This window comes from Ochotona curzoniae, unplaced genomic scaffold (genome assembly GCF_017591425.1).
Source record: "Ochotona curzoniae isolate NIBS_2020 unplaced genomic scaffold, NIBS_Ocur_1.0 contig_4792, whole genome shotgun sequence".
Classification (NCBI taxonomy): Eukaryota; Metazoa; Chordata; class Mammalia; order Lagomorpha; family Ochotonidae; genus Ochotona; species Ochotona curzoniae.
The window spans coordinates 1647287-1666385 of record NW_024466389.1 but is presented as its reverse complement, the minus strand read 5'-3'; the positions used below and the strand labels follow the sequence as shown (position 1 = coordinate 1666385).

Here is a 19099-nt window from a genome sequence, read left to right as displayed (position 1 = left end):
CACCACCACCACCACCACCAACACCATCACCACTGTCATCACCCCCATCACCACCAACACCATCACCAACACCACCATCTCCATCACTCCCACTAACACCATCGTCTCATTCCTCACCACCCTCCACAACACCCCCACCATCTCCATCACCATCGTCTCTGTCCCCACCAGCCTCCACATCACAATGTGTCCCAGCACTGAGAACCCGCTTGCACCATCTCCTTGAATTTTGGCAACAAGGTTAGCAGATGACTGACTCGTTATTCCCATGGAGGCCCCGAGGACACGAGCAGGCTGCCCAAGTCAGTCCAGTTCAAGGGACGGGAAGCCAGGCAAGGGAGGGCAGCAAGGACCTGAGCTCTCCTCTGAGGCACAGGCTGACTGCCCGGCTGCCTCCCCCACGGCTGAAGAACTGTCAGCTCACAGGACCCCCGCTCTGGCCAGACCCACCTGCCGAGGGTAAGCCCCCAACCAAAGCCCTCCCACCAGACCCCACTTCCAGGTGTCACATTCAGGTCATGTCTACACCCTAAGCCATCCACTTTAACCACAACCCTTCAATACTAAAATAAGACTGGAGTGCTAAGCATTTGCAGGGGGTAGCAGGGGTTGGGGGCAAATGCTGCTGCCATCCCAACAGGCTCCGGACACGCACCGCGTAACTACAGCTGGATCCCTCTAAGGGATTTCAGAGAGTCCTGAGTCGCCTCCAACCAGGCCTTCCCACGAGGCCTGCACTACAGACCCACGGCCCAGGACAGTGACGCACTCCACGCCTCCCCAGACGCAAGCCAGGACCCAGCCTGGCTCTGGGGTTCCCAGCTGGACACTTCCCCAAACCCTCGTCAGATTCCAGGCTGGATGGCAAGGCTGGCAGCGCCTGGAGCCTCTGGCACTGCAGTCCTGTCCCCAGAACCACATCTGCTGGACACATGACAAAGGATGTCCTTAGGGGCTGCTCAGGGACGCCGCAGGGCCTGGGCACATCATCTACCCAGCGGCTGCCCAGGACAAGCTGTGCCAAGCTTCTACTTAGAAGGAAAGGAGACAGAGAGCAAAGACCACGCGGGTGCCACGCAGCTGCGTGCAGCCGAGCCCGGGGCCACCCCGGACCCTCAGCCTCAAACCACTAAGAGTCGGGCACCCAGGCCTCTCTGTGGTAACTGCTGTTCTCCGCCCCACCCAGGAAGCTTCAACCGCTCATTCTCTCACCCATGCCCAACCCCCTGCACCTGCGCCTCCCAGAGAAGGAGACGGATGACACGGCCTATTGGAAGGAGCCCAGGGGAGAGCTGGCCTCTGAGTCACCAGACAGTTCTTTGTGGTGTCTAACCGGAATAGCTCCTGCTGTGTCGAACGCAGTTCTACAGCACCCGTGGGGCTGGCATGTACCAGCTATGCGAACCATCTCAGCACTTTCTACTTCCTGGTGGCTGGGGATCCTGCTCAGCTCCTCCCGAGGGTGGCCCTGCACCCCGGACTCCCTCCTCTGCAGCCTGGCGGCCTGCTTCTGGAGCCAACACCCCTCCGTGATGAAGCTAGAGCACGCGTATTTCCCCCTTTTGAATTTGCTTTGCTAAACAAATTAATCTAGCACCGGATTATATCACGGAGGACGGTGACTCTTCCGAGATGAGCATCTGTCTGGTTGGGTTGGCGGCGTCCAATGTGCTGTGAATTCATTTGCTGAGGCTTAGAATGCTGTCCCGGGCGTTTAACTTTTGTAATAACAAATGTAATTTGCAATAAACAGGAACTTGTTTTCTCATCCGTGTCTCTATAGCAAATGACGTGTACAGAGAGGTGACAGCAGGGAGGGAGCCCCACTCTCCCTTATAACCAAGGCTTGTGAGTTCATGTGGCAAAATCAAACGCTCAGTGAACTGTCTGCAAGCACCTGCCACAGGCACTGCAGCGCACACCGATTCCTCCAGGGGCTGACGGTGACATGGCCTGAGCTGCACCCGCCTTGCAGCCCCTCCCGTGCAGCAGGCTCTGCCATGCAGGACACGCTGCTGTCAGCTTGGAGGACAACGGGCAGGAGCAAGAAGCAAATCCTGGCTGGAGGCAGAGTGCCGTCCACCCCGGAAAAGCAACGTGGCTCCCGACAGCTGCCCACCTGACCAGCTGCAGGCAGAGCTCGGCCAGCGCACGGGATGCTATGCAGCCACAAAGCAGGTAGACGCGGGAAATAGGTTTGCCTCCTCATCTCTGGACTCTGCCAGAGGCCCAGCCCAGCAAGGCTGACCCTGAAATGCAGAAGCCCCCAGGGGACATCATAATCCCTGGAGGCAGCCACACGGCCGTGTCTATGACACACAGGCTCAGGCTGTCGGTGGACACCGGATCACAGAGTACCCCGCACGACCAGCAGAGGCCCAGGAGGTGGGGACTGTGACAAGGTGCCAGGCTCTGAGGTCTCTCCCCACAGCTACCCAGGCAGGGACAAGCTCCAGCTGGGTAATAAGAAGAAGGCGAAGAACCAGATTCCACACAAGGGGATACTTCAGAGTCAGGCCAGGACAACGGCTCCAGTGGCAGGATTACAACAACAGAACTGAAGCCAGAACAAGCTGCAGCCCCAGCCCAGCCCAGCCCCAGCCCAGCCCCAGCCCAGCCCCAGCCCAGCCCCAGCCCAGCCCCAGCCCAGCCCAGCCCAGCCCCAGGCACACCCCAGCCCAGCACACCCCAGCCCAGCCTAGCCCAGCCCAGCCCCAGCCCAGCCCAGCCCCAGGCCAGCCCAGCCCCAGGCCCAGCCCCAGGCCCAGCCCAGCCCCAGCCCCAGCCCCAGCCCCAGGCCCAGCCCCAGCCCAGCCCAGCCCAGCCCCAGCCCCAGGCCCAGCCCAGCCCCAGGCCCAGCCCCAGCCCAGCCCAGCCCCAGCCCAGCACACCCCAGCCCCAGGCCAGCCCCAGGCCCAGCCCAGCCCCAGGCACAGCCCCAGGCCCAGCCCAGCCCCAGCCCAGCCCCAGGCCCAGCCCCAGCCCAGCCCAGCCCCAGGCACACCCCAGCCCAGCACACCCCAGCCCAGCCTAGCCCTGCCCAGCCCAGCCCCAGGCCCATTCCAGCCCCAGGCCCAGCCCCAGCCCAGCACACCCCAGCCCCAGGCCAGCCCCAGGCACACCCCAGCCCAGCACAGCCCAGCCCAGCCCAGCACAGCCCCAGGCACACCCCAGCCCAGCACAGCCCAGCCCAGCCCAGTCCAGCCCCAGGCACAGCCCCAGCCACACCCCACCCCAGCACAGACCCAGGCACACCCTAGCCTAGCCTAGCCCAGCCCAGCCACAGGCACACCCCAGCCCAGCCCAGCCCAGTTCAGCCCCAGCCACAGTCCAGCCCAGCCCAGCCCAGCCCAGCTCAGTCCCAGCCCAGCTCAGCCCAGCTCAGCCCCAGCCCAGCCCAGCCCAGCTCAGCCCCAGCCCAGCCCAGCACAGCACAGCACAGCACAGCACAGCTCAGCCCCAGCCACAGTCCAGCCCAGCCCAGCCCAGCCCAGCCCAGCTCAGCCCCAGCTCAGCCCAGCACAGCACAGCACAGCCCACCCCAGCACACCCCAGCCCAGCTCTAGCCCCAGGCACACCCCAGCCCAGCCCCAGGCACAGCCCCAGGCACACCCCAGCCCAGCACAGCCCAGCCCAGCTCAGCACAGCACAGCCCCAGCACAGCACAGCCCAGCCCAGCCCCAGGCACACCCCACCCCAGCATAGCTCCAGGTACACCCCAGCCCAGCCCAGAGAAGCCCCAAGCACACCCCAGCCCAGCCCAGCCCCAGGCACACCCCAGCACAGCACAGCCCAGTTCCAGCCCCAGGCCCAGCCCAGCCCAGCCCAGCCCAGAGAAGCTCCTATTTGAAGCCAGACAACTCCCTCTTCCCCATGACCGCCTCCTGTCCTGCACTGAGGCCACATCCCGCCTGGCCCCCAAGGCCCGTCAGGCCATTCCTCTGCACCCCAAAGCTCACAACTGCAGGGGCGTGGGCATCTGAAGACCCCACCAGAGCCCTTAACTCCTTCACAAAATTCTGATTCCCGAGACGCAGCCGTGGCCCGGGACAGTTTCAGGCCTTCTCTGACTCATCCTTTGCTGGAGCTCCAGCTGCACCTGCTGGCTCAGTCACGCCCGAAGCCCCACGGCCCAAGTATCCTTCTGCCCCACCCAGCCTGGGGTCCTACCTGACGTGTCCCCCAGGATCCGAGGTGTCTGGATGTCTTTGCCGTTGTTGCCAGGACTGGTAGGAAGCTCCGTTGTGCTAAGCCCGAAGGGGATCCTTTTCCCGGGATCCAGGGGCTCGGTTATCCCCTTAGTCTGTAGTGTCAACGAGGTGGCCGTGGTGGTGGTGACAGTGGTGGTGGCAGCCGCTGTCGTCTTCTGTGTTTGCAAGACAGAGACTGTGGTGGGGCCAAAGAGGCCCGGAAAGGTGTTCGACTCCAGGGCCTCCTCGTCCCCCGTGGGGCCCCAGGCAATGAATTCGGGCTCTGTGGTGGGCCGGCTGCCCCGGAAGTCAAAGTTGTTGAAGCCCTGCCTCTGCACCTGCCTCTTGGCCCTGCCCAGGAGGCTGTTCCGCTCTGCGCTGCTGCCGGCTGCAGCCGCTGGGGCCGAGGCTGAGGCAGGGGAGGCGAGTGAGGGGCTGGAACGGCCGGCGGCTGGGGGCTTGGCGAGCCCCGCTTTGGGCACGAGGGCAGCCGCCTGGTCCCTGGGCCTGTGGGCCCGCTTGGCACGGGCAGCCTGCATGAGCCCGTGCAGGCGCTCCCCGCGGGCTGGCCGGGGGCTCCACACCTGGGTGGCGGCGGGCCTGGCCGGCTGTCCGCTTTTCAAACTCCACAGCCGAGGTGGCCGGGGTGGCGGCCGGGGAAGCAGCCGGAAGTCAGGGCCAGGGCCCCGTGACTCGCAGCATGAGAGATCCACAGCGAGCTGCAGGACGGCCATCAGAATCCACGCGTGGCTTCCCAGGGACCGGCGGATGGACATGGAGCTGTGTGGGAGAGAGAGAGGAGTGGTCACCACGGGAGCTGGGGAGAGGGGACACGGGCTGGGAGCCGGCTCGGGTGTGTCCTTGTGGGCCCCTCTAGGCCAGCCCCGGCTGCGCGGCGATCAACAGCTCTGACCTAGCACCAGACACGAAGCAGCTGCCCATTCCAGGGGAGGGAAGACTGAGCCCCAGACACCCACACCAGGGTCAGCTCTGACACAGGGCAACAAAAGGAGGCCACAAATGGAGGTGATGGCCCGGCCCCAGGCCCCAGGTGGGCTTCCGGGCCAGGCACCTTCCTGTACTGGTCACAAGAGGCCAGAGCCCTCCCCGGAGCCTGGGCAGAACTGAGCTGCAGACTCCCAGACGCTTGCCTGTGGCCCCCGCCCTGCACATAGCCTTCTGGCTGAACGCGTGTGTCTCTGCGTGAGGTGCTACCCGGCCTGCTGCGCTCAGGGAGCTGCTTAGTCCTGGCCAGGTCGGGTGTCACCCGGGAAGCGAGATCCGCTGGGGGTAAGCTGAGAGGCGCAGCCAGAGGCTTGTCCTGTTGACATTTTCGCTGTTTATCCGCAGTGCAGGGTGCCCTTTGCAACCCTCCCTCTACCTCAGCTTGCGCAGGCGGAGGAAGGGCCAACTCCGCCCGGCTTGGCAAGGGAGGGGGCCGGCGGTGGGGGTGGGAAGATGCAGCTGGAGCCGCTGGTCCAGGCCCCTCAGGCCAGCCCCCCACCCGTCCCCCAGGGCTGGGGTGCCTCCAGACAGGCTGAGATGCTCACACAGGAGCCAAGCCACATCCTTGCTCCCCAGCAGCGACAATTGAGAGGTGATTACAGGTGCCATTCAAAGTCGGTTTCCGTCAGCAGCCTGAAAGTTAGGGCGCCTCCAAAAACTCGCTGACAGTGGCAAGGGCGTCAGGTGCACCAGCCCCCACCTGCAGTGCAGCTCAGCCAGGCACACGCACACAGCGGGCATCTGCCATCTATGGCAGAATGAATAGTGTGTGCTCGGGAGCTCAGCATGCATAGAAGCGAGCTGCGTGTCAGTGTGCGCAATGCAAACATGAGAGTGCCGGCATGCCACTGCGTCTCCAACACTGAGCTGTGTGTCCATGGGAAGGTCGGTGCATGGGTGTGTCAGGCCAGCCCGTGTGCCACGTGAGGGCGTGCAGCTGAGTGTGTGTGTCCGTGGGAAGGTCGGTGCATGGGTGTGTCAGGCCGGCCCGTGTGCCACGTGAGGGCGTGCAGCTCTATGCCGGGCCTCCCTCGCCTCCTGCGTGGCATGCCCGGGGCTGACACTGGCTGCTGTCGGAACAAGCTGCTCTCCCAGGGTCACAGGGATGATGAGAGAAAGAAACGTGTGTTAATGAGCGCTAATTACCACGAAGGACCAATCTCCAGATAATAAGGCCTCAGTTTTTAATCAGACTGCCAGTGCTTCGCTGCAGAAATGAGGCCTGCTCATTATGCTAATGCCTGCACACAGGGCGCCCGGCTGGGGCTTTCAGCACCAGCCACCCTGCCATGCAGCGACCTGGCTCAGCACAAGGACCGGACCATCCCCACGCCCGGAAACAGGGCAGAGCACAGCTCCCCTGAGGCACCCTGCACCTCTGGGTGGCTCGTCCAACCTGGACAGCCAGCTGGGAATCAGGCCCCAAAGGAAGGAGACTCATCTCTGAGATGATGCTGGGGGCATCAGCCCACACCAGACCCCACCAACTCACACCAGACCCCATCAACTCACACCAGACCCCACCAGCTCACACCAGACCCCACCACTTCACACCAGACCCCACCAACTCACACCAGACCCCACCAGCTCACACCAGACCCACCAACTCACACTAGAACCAACCACTTCACACCAGACCCCATCAACTCACACCAGACCCCACCAGCTCACACCAGACTCCACCATGCCTCCGCAGGCCTCCATAACATCTCCACTACCACCCTTCCTCCAGCCCCAAAGCACCAACAAGCACACTCCAGCCGCTGGGACTTGAAAGGAAACCCAGGGCTCCTAAGCACATGCTGGGTGCCCAGCATCACTTCACATACGGGATGTTTTTGAGATGTTTTCCCCAATCACGGGTTGTAATTGGTTACCATAGAAACTCTCACTCCCAGGCACCCAGCTGTTACGCAGGAAACAACGGCAGCAGTGGGGCAGGGCCAAGCTGACTTGTTCTTCCTGTCGAGGTCCCAGGCGCTCTGCTCTGCCTACCCCACGGGAGCCTTCGGGCCTTCGGGCTCACACAGGCTCAAGGTTTCCGTGTCTTCACGGCATCTCTGAGAACCCCTGGGCAATCCTGGAGTCCCTGTCCCCTCCTCCTTCCAACCCCCAGCGAGAGGCACCTCCTGGTGACCTGCTCGCTCAACATGGGGCCTCACCCCAGGAAGGTAGCACGGGGCTCTGAGTTATTCAATGGGCAGGGGTGCCCACCTGGCCAGCAACTCCAACCTTACTGCAGGGAGCTGGGCAGAGCAACTGAAGGTCCCTTAAGGTCCCTTCTCCGCATGGCCAGGGAGCCAGTTACCTGCAAAGGACAGTGGTGACACAGAGACCTCGTCACAGCTGTGGGAGGGCGGCAGCACCTCAACAACAGAGACGGAGTGACTGAGGGCCCCGCCGTCCACACCAGGTCTCCAGGTCAAATGGCATGAAACCCAAGGTCAAAAGTGCACACAGCCCAAGGGCTCTGGGCAGGTTTGCATGTCCCCCCAGGCCTCCCATCATGGGGTTCAATCCCACACTGAGTCTGACGGCGGTGTTGAGAGGGGCCAGGAGGACGAGGTGGGCGCAGCAGGTCGGAGACCCTGAGGACTACAGGAACAAGCAGGCAGACGCAGCCCCACGCCCCATCCTTCGTCATGTGACGCTCTGCAGCCTGGAGCCGGCCCACAAGGACAGCCCCACAGTGGCCCCGGTCCTCGGACATGCAGGGTTCCTGACTCTTTCACAGGGCAGCCTCAGGCCCCGCGAGAGGGACAGGAAAGGGGCATCATGGCAGACAGCGGGACGCACAGCGTGGGGTCAGCTCCTGCAGTGGGCACTGCTGGACACAGACAGCAAGGCCAAAGCCTCGCACTCCATACCAGACCTCACGCGCTGTCGCCAAGGTGAAAGCGGTGACACAGGAGACCACGTGGTGTCCGAGGACCTGGATGCTGATGGAGCCTGGGGCTGCACAGGACTGGAGGCTCTGGGGGGAGGGCGAGGAGCTATCTAAGATCCAGGTCCACGGCCCTGTCTCCGTTTCTTTCTTGGTTTGCAGGCTTCTGGAGAGGAGGAGCCTGGAGAAGTATCTCCCTCTGGTACATTTTTATTGAAATCTGTTTTCCTGAAAACCAGTTTAATAAAGATGCAGAGAACTGAGATGCCATTGGTCACTTTCTGAGGGTTTTCTACATGTCAATTAAAGGAAACCAACTACCTCCTCACACAATGTGCACCTGGCACACTGGGGCACCTGGCCGGGGCCCTGGGATCGTGCAGCCCAGAGGACAGGCTCTCGGGGCTGTCCGGCAGGTGGCCACTCCCGCCCAGGCCAGGGTCTGCTCCAACCCTGGTTTCCCACATTGTGTCTGGTGGGAAAGTGGCCTGAGCCTGGGCTCCTGGCTTCACACTGCAAGCCCAGCCTCTCCATCATCCCGTGAGACCTCGGGGCCGCTGGGCTCCTGAGCACCTGCTCTGCTTCAGGGATGAGCCGGGGCTCTGTGATCAATAATTCACTGGGCACGCCAAGACGCTGCGCAGGAAGCCAGCATGCAGGCTCCATCCAGGAGGGCACGGCTGCTGCTGCCTGCGTGCAGGTGCCCCCTCCAGCTAAGTCCCAGCCCTGGGGCCCCATCCTGCAGCCCAGGAACCAGGCTCACCCCAGGGTCTGGCTCTCCAGCTCTGAAGCCCCCCCACCCTGCACACCTGCAGCCGCTGGCACCCCGCTTCAGCTACTTTGCCGAATCAATTTCAGTTTCCCTGTAAGACTAGAGACTGGTGCTGCAACCTGCAAAATAAACACCTCACTTCACTTGGTACCCTGGCCCTGTGACCTCTGACATCACGAGGTGCACTTGACCCCGTGACCTCTGACAGTGCCATCCTGATCTTGTCCTGATGAAAAGTATGTTTCGACCACAGAAGAAACTTGACACTGGGTGGGAAGTGACATGGTGGTGCCCGGTGCAGAATCTACCCCACTGTCTCCAAATCCTCCTGCAAGTCCCAAGGGCCCCTAGGGCTCCAGCAACATCCATGAGAGAGGCACGGGACCCTTCCCAGTGTACCACATCCTCTGGCTGCCCAGCCCAGGGCAGGCCTGGCGCCCCCTGAGTGGCATTCCAAGGCAGCAGGCAGAGCTTCCCATGGCGTTCCGGAGCAGCGACAGCCCTCCCCGCCACCTGACTCGGGAAGCAGAGCAGCTCTGCGGCTCAGCAAGGAGCACAGCACCCACTCTCCCCATCTCCTGCGCAGGAGCACCAGGTCCTGACTCGAGACCCCGGCCTGACGTCATGGTCTGTCCAGTGTCGGCCACTCCCCACACGCCCTGAGACTTCACAGGGCGGAAACACCCACTGGGCCATCCCCATCGCCTATGCCGCTGCGGGCCAGGTGTACGCGCATGTCTGACCTGCAGCAAGCCGTCAACCTGGGAACGACTCGGGATGGGAAGGCTCTGTGGCTCCTCTCCTCCCCAACAGGGAAGCTGGGGCTCCTGGGGTCCCCCTTGGCCCCTTCCCTGAGGCCACAGGGCTCTGTGACCCCTCCCCCAGCTCAGGGGGGATGGGGAGGAAGAACGAGCAAGGGCTCCTCTCCCTACTCCAGTTCACAGGCAGCGTCTGCACCGGATGCAGTTGCTGGGATCCTTCCACCTGCCTCAGTGCTCGTGGAAGTCTCCAGGAAGGGGCAAGGCCTGGCCAGCAGAGAGGGAGGTTCTGGTACAGTGGTGGGGCCGGCAGGTGCCACGGGGCTTCTCGCTCTGGCACTGGAAGCTGCATGAGCTCGGCTGACGTGCCTAGCAGCTCTATGGCTATCTCCTCACCCTCATTGGAGGGACCACAGGCATGCCCCATTGCAGGGGTATCCAGGGACAACACAATGCACGCTCCAAGCCTCGTTTCTTGTAAGAGCCCTGGGGAGGGGGAACAGGGAGCCCCCTGACACCTCCACCCTCTTCCTGGCTGTCAGGGGAGCTCACAGCTACTCCGTGAGCTGGGGGCTGGGGCGTTTTCGCAGGTGCTAGAGGGAGACGCGAGGAACGCAACTCCGGTGGCGGCATTCTGGTTGCCCGGGCAACGTGCCCACGAGCATACCGGAGGAGGGAAGTGGTGACAAGCGTGGGTGGGCAGGACGGTGGGCGGCAATGTTCTTGTCCTGGGCGTGGCAAGCCTGGCTCCTCGTGTAGCGGAACCCCTGCTGCTGAAGCCTGGTGCCCCTCAGCTGGACAGAGGGCTCTCGGGGCAGTGCCCACAGCCCGGTGCCACACCCCCCACTCAGCCACTGCCTCAGTTGTGCCCCAGGCCACCCTGCTGATCCCTTTGAGCAGCACCCAGAACAGGAGCAGCAGCTGTCCCAGCCCATCCGCCAGGCTCCTGGACAGGTGCCCCAGGCCACACCCCCTGTGGTGGCCCTGTAGGTGGGGGCTGCAGCAGGAGCTTGCCCAGCCAGGTGCCCGTCTCCACCCCTACTAAGCAAAGAAGTAGACACAGATCAAAGCTGGCTCAGAGCTCCGGGGTACTCTGACCAGCCTGGCAATCAGCTCGGAGGCAGGACGGTCAGGGCCCTGCAGAGGCCCGGCCAGCTCTGCGCATCTGGCAGGCATTCGGAGTTCCACTCACCCTGAGGCCCGGCACCCGCGAGTGCCAGACATGCTGGGAGCAGCCAAAGCTGGGAACAGAGCCTCCCCTACTCCTTACCCCAGCCTCACTGAGCCCACTCTGAGTCCACTGTCAAGGTGAAACGACCCCACAAGAGCCAAGAAGGGAGGAACTGGGGTGCCAGCAGCTTTGCAAGCAGGGTACAGACCATCTCACACGCCGAACGCGGGGCTGTGTGATCAGGAGGGTACGCAGCAAAGAGCCAGATATGACAGCAGGAAGACACGAAACCAAGGCCCAGCTGTGTCCCGGACGGTGCAGGGGCAGGGTGGGAGAGCACACGAGAGAACCGAACGCTAGGAGAGCAGCTGCATTTCCGGGTGGCACCTCGCAGAGTGAGCCCAGAGCAGGCAGAGCGGCTCCTTTATCTCACACAAGGAGACGCACAGCAACAGTGGTCGCGAAGTTCCTGACTTCAAGAAGCCAGCACATGCAGGGGTGAGACTGCCAGGACCGGAGCCTTCCAGCCTCAACTCCAGGAGACTCACAGTGCCCACAGCATCCACAGCCTCCACCCCGGGAACCACACACCCTGCCAGGGGTTCTCCCACCTCGCCCTGGTAACAGCACGGTGCCCGCAGAGCCCATGGCCCCTACTCCCAGGAACCACACACCCTGCCAGGGGTTCTCCCACCTCGCCCTGGTAACAGCATGGTGCCCGCAGAGCCCATGGCCCCTACTCCCAGGAACCACACACCCTGCCAGGGGTTCTCCCACCTCGCCCTGGTAACAGCACGGTGCCCGCAGAGCCCATGGCCTCTATTCCCAGGAACCACACACCCTGCCAGGGGTTCTCCCACCTCGCCCTGGTAACAGCATGGTGCCCGCAGAGCCCATGGCCCCTACTCCCAGGAACCACACACCCTGCCAGGGGCTTTCCCACCACGCCCTGATGTCAGCATGGTGCCTGCCCATGGAGCCCATGGCACCCACAGAGCCTAGGGTGCCCATGGCCTCTACCCTCCAGGAACTGGGCACCCTGCCCAGGGTTCTCTCCCACATTGCCCTGATGTCAACACAGTGCCTGCCCATGGAGCCCACGGAACTCAGAGAGTCCGCAGCTCCTGCCCCGGGGAAAAACACCCTGCCCATGTCAACATAGTGCCAGCGAGGCGCTTGCCCTCGGAACCTCGGGGCAGAGAGTCAGCTTGTGCTGGCTGCCACAGCCCCCACTTCAGCACTGCATCTTCACAGCCAACGCGGGATCTGTGCAATTGAGTCCTTGATGTTCCGGAAGCCCATTCCTGGGCCGGGCACTGGTCCGCATAACTGCAGGTGCACACCCCGCACCACCACCCAGGGACACACAGCTACACACACAGAAAGCCAGACACACACAAGCACCGACACCTCGAGATGGACCATGCACGCTCAGGCACCCCTGCTCAGCCCCTCGCAGCCCCCGGCTCCACACACAGCCAGGCTGGGGTGCTCTGGGAGTCAAATTTCACCTGAATTTGCTGAGCATGCACCCTGGGGAAAAGCTTCATGGAGCGGGAAGGCCGTGACCATGGCTCCTACAGCCCCCTCGGCTTCTTGGCGGTGTCTGTGGGTGGAGACCAGGACGGCCGGTCAGCAGAGCAGTCTGACCTTGCCATGCACCCACGCCTGTGTGTGTGTGGGGGGGGGAGGCCAGCCGGTCAGCAGAGCAGTCTGACCTCTGACCTTGCCATGCACCCACGCCTGTGTAGTGGGGGGGGAGAGCAGGGCAGCCGGTCAGCAGAGCAGTCCGGCCCAGTGCCGTGGCATAGCTGCCAACCACGCCATGCACCCCACACCTGTGCAGGGGGGAGGGGAGAGCAGGGCAGCCTCGGTGGCCGCAGGGGGACCAGGGTTTCCAGTGTCTGGGAGTGAAGCAGGCAGCTGCAGCCTCCAGAGCTCCGGGTACAGCAGAAGCTGAGGGGCTGCGCCTGAAGCTGCCCAACAAGCTGCCCATCTCCTTCCCATTCCGTCTGTTCTGAGCCACGATCCTGCCTGGTGCAGCCCCGGCTATGACCGCTGCTCCAACACGGGCTCCCTGTACTGCCCAAGTGACACTGGCCCCAAGGGACAACCCATCCATACACCTGGCCCTGTATGTCCGCTCTTCCCAGCCCCCAGCTGCAGGCCGTCCCGGGGCTGCCCACTGTAGCAGCTATTCAAACACCAGGCCCAGGACATGGTACCCCAGCTTGGACGCTGGCACCTATGCCCCCACCCCGGCCCTCAGCCCAAAGGAGGCCCCGTGTGACCTGGGCTCACATGCCCCCACCCAGGCCCTTGGGTCCAGCGTGGGGAGGCCCCGTGTGACCTGAGCTCACACACACACCCGTACCCCAGCCCTCGGGGTCAGCATGGGGAGGCCCCTGGGTGATCTGAGCTCACACACACACCCGCACCCCAGCCCTCAGTCAGCATGGGGAGGCCCCTGGGTGATCTGAGCTCACACACACACCCGCACCCCAGCCCTCGGTCAGCGTGGGGAGGCCCCTGGGTGATCTGAGCTCACACACACACCCGCACCCCAGCCCTCGGTCAGCATGGGGAGGCCCCTGGGTGATCTGAGCTCACACACACACCCGCACCCCAGCCCTCGGTCAGCATGGGGAGGCCCCGTGTGACCTGAGCTCACACACACCCGCACCCCAGCCCTCGGTCAGCGTGGGGAGGCCCCTGGGTGATCTGAGCTCACTTCCTGGCCAGTGTGATGAGCTGCTTCCCTTGCCGTGCACCCTCAGGCTCTGGACATCTGTCACATTTCTGCATTTATCATCTCATCCACCTGCTAATGCTGCATCCTCCATGCCCATCACCGATCCATCCCCCACACCGTCTCCTTATCTGGTAAGCTATCCATCACTGTGATGCTCAGATGCACAGACCCCTCTGAAGGGCAGACCCAGGGCTGCGGCCACCTTGGGAAACAACTGCCCGTCCCACCTGCACCTCCCCCTCAAGCTCACAAGATGCTGGCTCTCTGGCCGCCCTGAGTCAGAAATGCGATGTGCAGGTTCTCTCCCTTGGGCACCAGGCATTTCCCTCTCCAAGGAGAGCAGGGAAGGAGGCCCTCGGCTGGCCCTGCCCGCTCCCTCCTGGGAGGGGATAGCTGGGGCACCAAGCACGGGGTTACCCCACAGCCACACTTCTCAGCCCGATCCCTGGAGCTCACAGGGCCCCAGCTGCCCTTGCCACGGTCCCTGTGGCTTGGAGGGCATGTCCGTGCTCATGGTCACGCTCACCCTGGACTCAATTCCTGGAAGCAGAGGCCAGCCTCACCATCCATGCCTCGAGGTTGAACAAACAGACGCGCAAAGTCAGATGCTCGGGAGATGAGGCTGAGCCAGGTCCCGTGGGCGCCTCCCCCACCAGCATCCCATCCCTGCTGCACCTGACCTTGTTTCCAGCCTGCAGCCACACACTCCCACCAGGAAATCCTTCCAACCCCTGTCTCCTGGGCCCTGGGGTCCGCCTCCTGCCTGCCCAGTGTCCTGCACGTGCCCACCCTGATGACCATGGCTGTCCCTGTTAGCTCTCCGGGGCAGGGCTGTTGTCTCTCCCTCTGATCTGCCAGACGGTGCTGGTTGCCTGTTGCCTGGACACACGCAAGGGATGCTTTGTGAGTGACACACAGCAGCCCGGGGCACAACCACCGGGAAGTGTCTGCGGCTGGCGAGGGGCTCGCACTTGCTGGCCTGAGAGAGCCGTCTGATGTGGGGGCGTGGTGGGCAAGGCCAGCCCACTCTGCCTCAGAAGCAAGCCCTGTGTGCAGGAACCTCCCACGACCTCAGGTGAGCTGAGCGGGGCTGTGGACAACGCCACAGCAAGAACAAGGAGACAAACAGCCGGGGCCTTTCCGCTGAGTTCTATTTTCAAGCTAATCACTTGTTTGTTTCCGAGTGAGAAGCTGCACCTTGTGCGTTTTCACTAAAGCGAATCCCATCTGGACGTGGTCAGGCCCGGGGCTCCCCAGGGGCCGGCTGCGGGTCACCTGAGGACTCCCTGCCCCGGCCCTCCTCCCCTCCTGGCTCCCTGGCCCTCCTCCCCTCCTGGCTCCCCGGCCCTCCTCCCCTCCTCGCTCCTGCTTCTGCCCTCGGGCAGCTCAGAGATCAGCCAGGCTTCATCCCTGCCCTGGCCCTGGACTTAGCAGACTGGGAGCTGCCTGCCCACAATGGCAGGGAGTGCCCCGGGCGGCCCTGAGTGTCAACAGTGTGACGCGGCACAGCATCCACGGGTACCCTGGGGGACAGGGAAAAGGGGGCGTGCAGCCCCAGCCAGGCCAGCAGTGTCGGGGGCTGCCCACGTGGGGGGTCAGTGTGGGTACTCACTGCATCACTGACGGCCTAGCCTGTGGCCCCAGACCCCTCTGATCTCTGCAGCGTGGCCTTGAGCCTCCCTGTCTCCCCCAGCCTCGCATCCAGACTCCAGAGGAGGCACTTCCCCCAGGCCCTCAGGCCCAGATGCTCCGGTGCCGAGGCCCCCGGCCAGCCCCTTGAGCCGCAGCCCTCTTGTAAACCCTTCGGTGTGGTTCTGCCCCAGCGCGCCCCCGTGACTGAGGGTCTCACTTCACGGGGTGGCCCAGGCCCTGCACAGCCGGGCCGGGGGCTGGGTGAGATCAGAGCCACGCATGGGCATGTGAGTGGCCCGTATGTGTGACTGACCGCAGTGTGAGTGAATGAATGCAGGAATGGAGACAGAAAGCCTCCCCTGGCAATGCTGATGAGCCCAGCTCGGGGCTCTCTCGCCTCTTGGTGACAGAGCCCGGCATCGGCAGCTGCAGCCTGCACCACCACATCTTCAACGGACACCTTCTCTTTCCCCGCAGGAACCATAACTCACGCCCACCACATCTACTGCCGGCTGACCCTCGCCTGTCCACCGGAGCCCCAAGGTTTCCAGCTGCAATGCCCAGGCTGCCCCCAGATGGCCCCTGCCTGGGCATGGCCTTGCAGGCCAGAGGGCTACAGCCAGGGCTCAGCAAGAGGTAAGGTTATCTGCAAATACCATGGGGTGGCAGGTAGGACTGGGAACCCACGCCCAGGATTCTGGTCAGTGGTGAGGGCCCAGGACATCTCAAGATGCCCTCAGATCTGACCCACACCGCAAGGACGTCAGGACTTTTGCAATCAAGTGTGCAGAGAGCAGGGCAGGCGTGCGGCACACCTGGGCCAGAGCGAAGCAGCGCAAGGGTCGGGAAGGGGCGGGGCTCCCATAGTCGCCCTCCACCTGCAGGGGTGACCTGCGCATGTGGCTGCTGCAGCAAACACGGGTGGCACACAGGGACACCGGCCACACCCAGGGCCCTGACTCTGCTCTGAGCCATGCCCAAGTGGCTCAGAGACAAAGCAAAAAGCAGAAATGGAGCAAGCATTGCGTCAGGGCAGCAGGGGCCACAGGGATAGGGCAGGGACATGGCACCTGCATCCCCAGGAGATAGATGGTCATAAGGCTCCCAGGCTCAAAGCAGAAGGCAGGGCCAGGCTGGCACTCTGTGCACAATAGGAAGAGCCAGAGACCCCAGAAGGATGGGGCAGCTCACCTGAGGGAGCCCCGTGCCAGGCTGCCCTCTGTGGCACTCCCTTGCTGAAGCTTTCAGAGACGGGGTCTCTGGAAGCACGGGATCGTGGGGACTCCCTGCACTCCTAGGGAACAGCAAGAACTTGAACCCAGCTCTCTGCACCCAGGTCCAGCTGGGGAGAAGGAAGCCCAGTGACCCGAGAAAGGCCCCCCGATGTGGCACAGGCCCCAGGTACGGCTGCCCTCAGCCTCAGCAGCACCCTCCGTGGAAACCTTAGAAAGAACAGGGACAATGGTGACAAAGCCACTGCAGTGGCCTCCAGAAGCCACGTCCACCTTCCCAAACCCAACCCCATGAAGGGGACATGGCACAAAAGATGGCTCTCGGGGGCAGTGCCATGGTATAGCGGGTAAAGCTGTGGTCTGTGGTGCCAGCAGCCCCTCTGAATGCCAATTTGAGTCACAGCTGCTCCAGTTCCAACCCAGCTCTCTGCTAACGCTCCTGGGAAAACTTGCCATCTCTCTCTCTGTAACTCCTCCGTTCACAGAAATAAAATGTCTTTCAGCAACAACAACAGAACAAGAAAGCTGGCTGCTGGCAGGCGTCAACAGCGTTTGCTGTGCTTCTGGGCACTGCCTCTCCAGTGGCACCTGAAGTCCAAAGACCGGGTACAGGAGCTCTGGCACAGACAGCACAGCCCACACCACACACGTGCAGGTGCCAATGAGGCGCAACCCACACACAACGGCAGCCACCAAGAGTGGAAGGGGCCCATGCCAGTGTGGCTCTGTCCCCTGGCATGGGTGCTGAAAGCAAAGAGCAGGGCATCAGAGCACAGGGGCCACACGGACAGGGCAGGGACGTGGCACCTGCAGCCATGGTTCGCCAGATTCATCAGGGGGTACTTGGCCCTGCCAGCATCTTCCTGCGGTGTCTGGCCCGAGATGGGGACGGAAGGTAAGCCTGCTGCTCTGAGCCACCCGCTGGCTGCTGCATGAAGGGGACTCCATGGGCTCCAAGGAGGAGAATCATGGAGTCACAGGTCAAGGGTCGGCAAGAGTCAGCCACCTGCTACCTGGCGCCTGCTGATGTCTGTGGAGGGCTTTGCCCATTGAGACTACAGCTGGGATTTGCCCAGCGGGAACAAGAGGTAACCCTCCCCAAAGGAATCCTTCCAGAGTTGTCTTCAATGGCCGCTCCACCCCTCTACCACCTGACACTTCCTGCCGTCCCCAGTGCCGGATGAACAGGGCAACAGCCTCCAGCCGCAGATGGCTGGTCACGGGCTTGTCCACCCCTGCCTGGAAAAGCAGCAGCCCCTCCCCCTGCCACAGAGTGGGCTCTGGGCCCCTGGCCCCCCAAAGCAGCCTCTGCCAGCACCGACAGCCTAAGCACAGAATGCACGCCAGGTAACCTGTTGTCACCCTGCATGGGGATCTTGGCATGCCACAGTGGCAGAAGACTCCTAAACAAACATCCCCAGGGGGAGAGGACGCACAGCTTGACCCGGCCTTTGGCCAGTGCCCCTGGGGAGGCTGTGCAGGTGGCTTTTAAAACGCAAGGATGCGCTGCCTTTCCACGCGGGATTAGACAATGGAGCCACTCTGTAGCTATATGGTCAGAGTAGGCCCTGTGTCCGCAAAGCAGGGAACCAAGGTAGTGCCTCCTTGTACCTGAGACCAAGCTCCCGGGCTCCTGCGCGGTCCTGCGCGCCCTGCTGCCGGACACTGGACACTCCGGGCAGTCCCAGCCCTCGTCACATCTCCAGGCGAGCAGCATGCCCTCGCCTCCATCCGTGACGATGCCCCACGGCACCAAGCTGAATCACTGGGACCCAATCCGCGGGCCGCTCCTAACGGGGCAGCTGAGGCCGGCTGTCTGCCCAACGGAGGCCCTGGGAACCCTCTTGGCAAGCGTGTCAGAGCAGGACTGGGCACGGCCAAGAGCTGGGTTTAATGGACCATTTGTGCCTGCCTCTCCTCGATCTGAATTAACCAGAGGCCCGTGACCAAGCAGCCTCCGTGTGAAACGGGCGCATGCCATCCTCAACACATCTCTCGCTGGGATCAGGCGAGGGCTTATGGGTGCCACCAAACCCTCCTCACCCAGGACACCCACCCCCAGCGAGGCAGGGTCGGAGATGGCCTGAAAGGCAGGGAGGCCTGGCATCCACACCTTCTGGCAGTGCCCCAGGGCGGCCAGGCCAGTCTCCCCTGACCTCCCCAACTGCCTCTCACCAAGCAGTGGCTCCAAAGTGGTCCTGGGAAAGGTGGGCGCACGCTGGGGGGACTCATGCCCACTGCCCAGCCTGCCCTGAGAGATTCACTGAGCCAGGACCCGTGGGAAAGGAACTCAGCTTCCCCAGAGGAAGTGAGAGCTGTGAATCCAAAGCCACCTCCCCCCGCCAGGGAGCCAGACCCAGGCCGCCCGCACCCGAGGGTGCCACACCCACACTGGGGCTTTGTATAGGGCCAGGACACCAAGCCCAGCCGGCATCCGTGGTGGAGGGAGGAAGCCTGGGCCCCGGGCATTCCATCTGTCCTTTGATAATGCCCACAGGCTGCCCAGGAAGCCTCTGACCCCAGCCAGTCCTTCTCACCTTGCATCTGCTCTGGTCCCACCACAGGTGCTCAAGTGGCACAGAAACAAAATGAATGGGGAGGGGGTAGCGTGTCAGGGACTTTACACCAGCCTGCTGAGGCCTGCAGATCTTCCAGACTGAAATGTCCCCTGGGCAGGGATGGGGAAGGGCAGACAGTGCCCCC

At 63.1% G+C, this 19099-nt stretch overlaps 1 protein-coding gene across 1 annotated transcript in view; it reads right to left on the bottom strand.

Annotated features, from left to right (window-relative positions):
* AJAP1 (adherens junctions associated protein 1) overlaps nt 1-19099 on the bottom strand; it is an 82047-nt gene that overhangs the window by 36122 nt on the left and 26826 nt on the right. The window contains exon 3 of the mRNA XM_040987592.1: nt 4171-4970. Within this exon, the coding sequence (XP_040843526.1) occupies nt 4171-4970 (800 nt within the window). The remainder of the gene's footprint in view (nt 1-4170; nt 4971-19099) is intronic.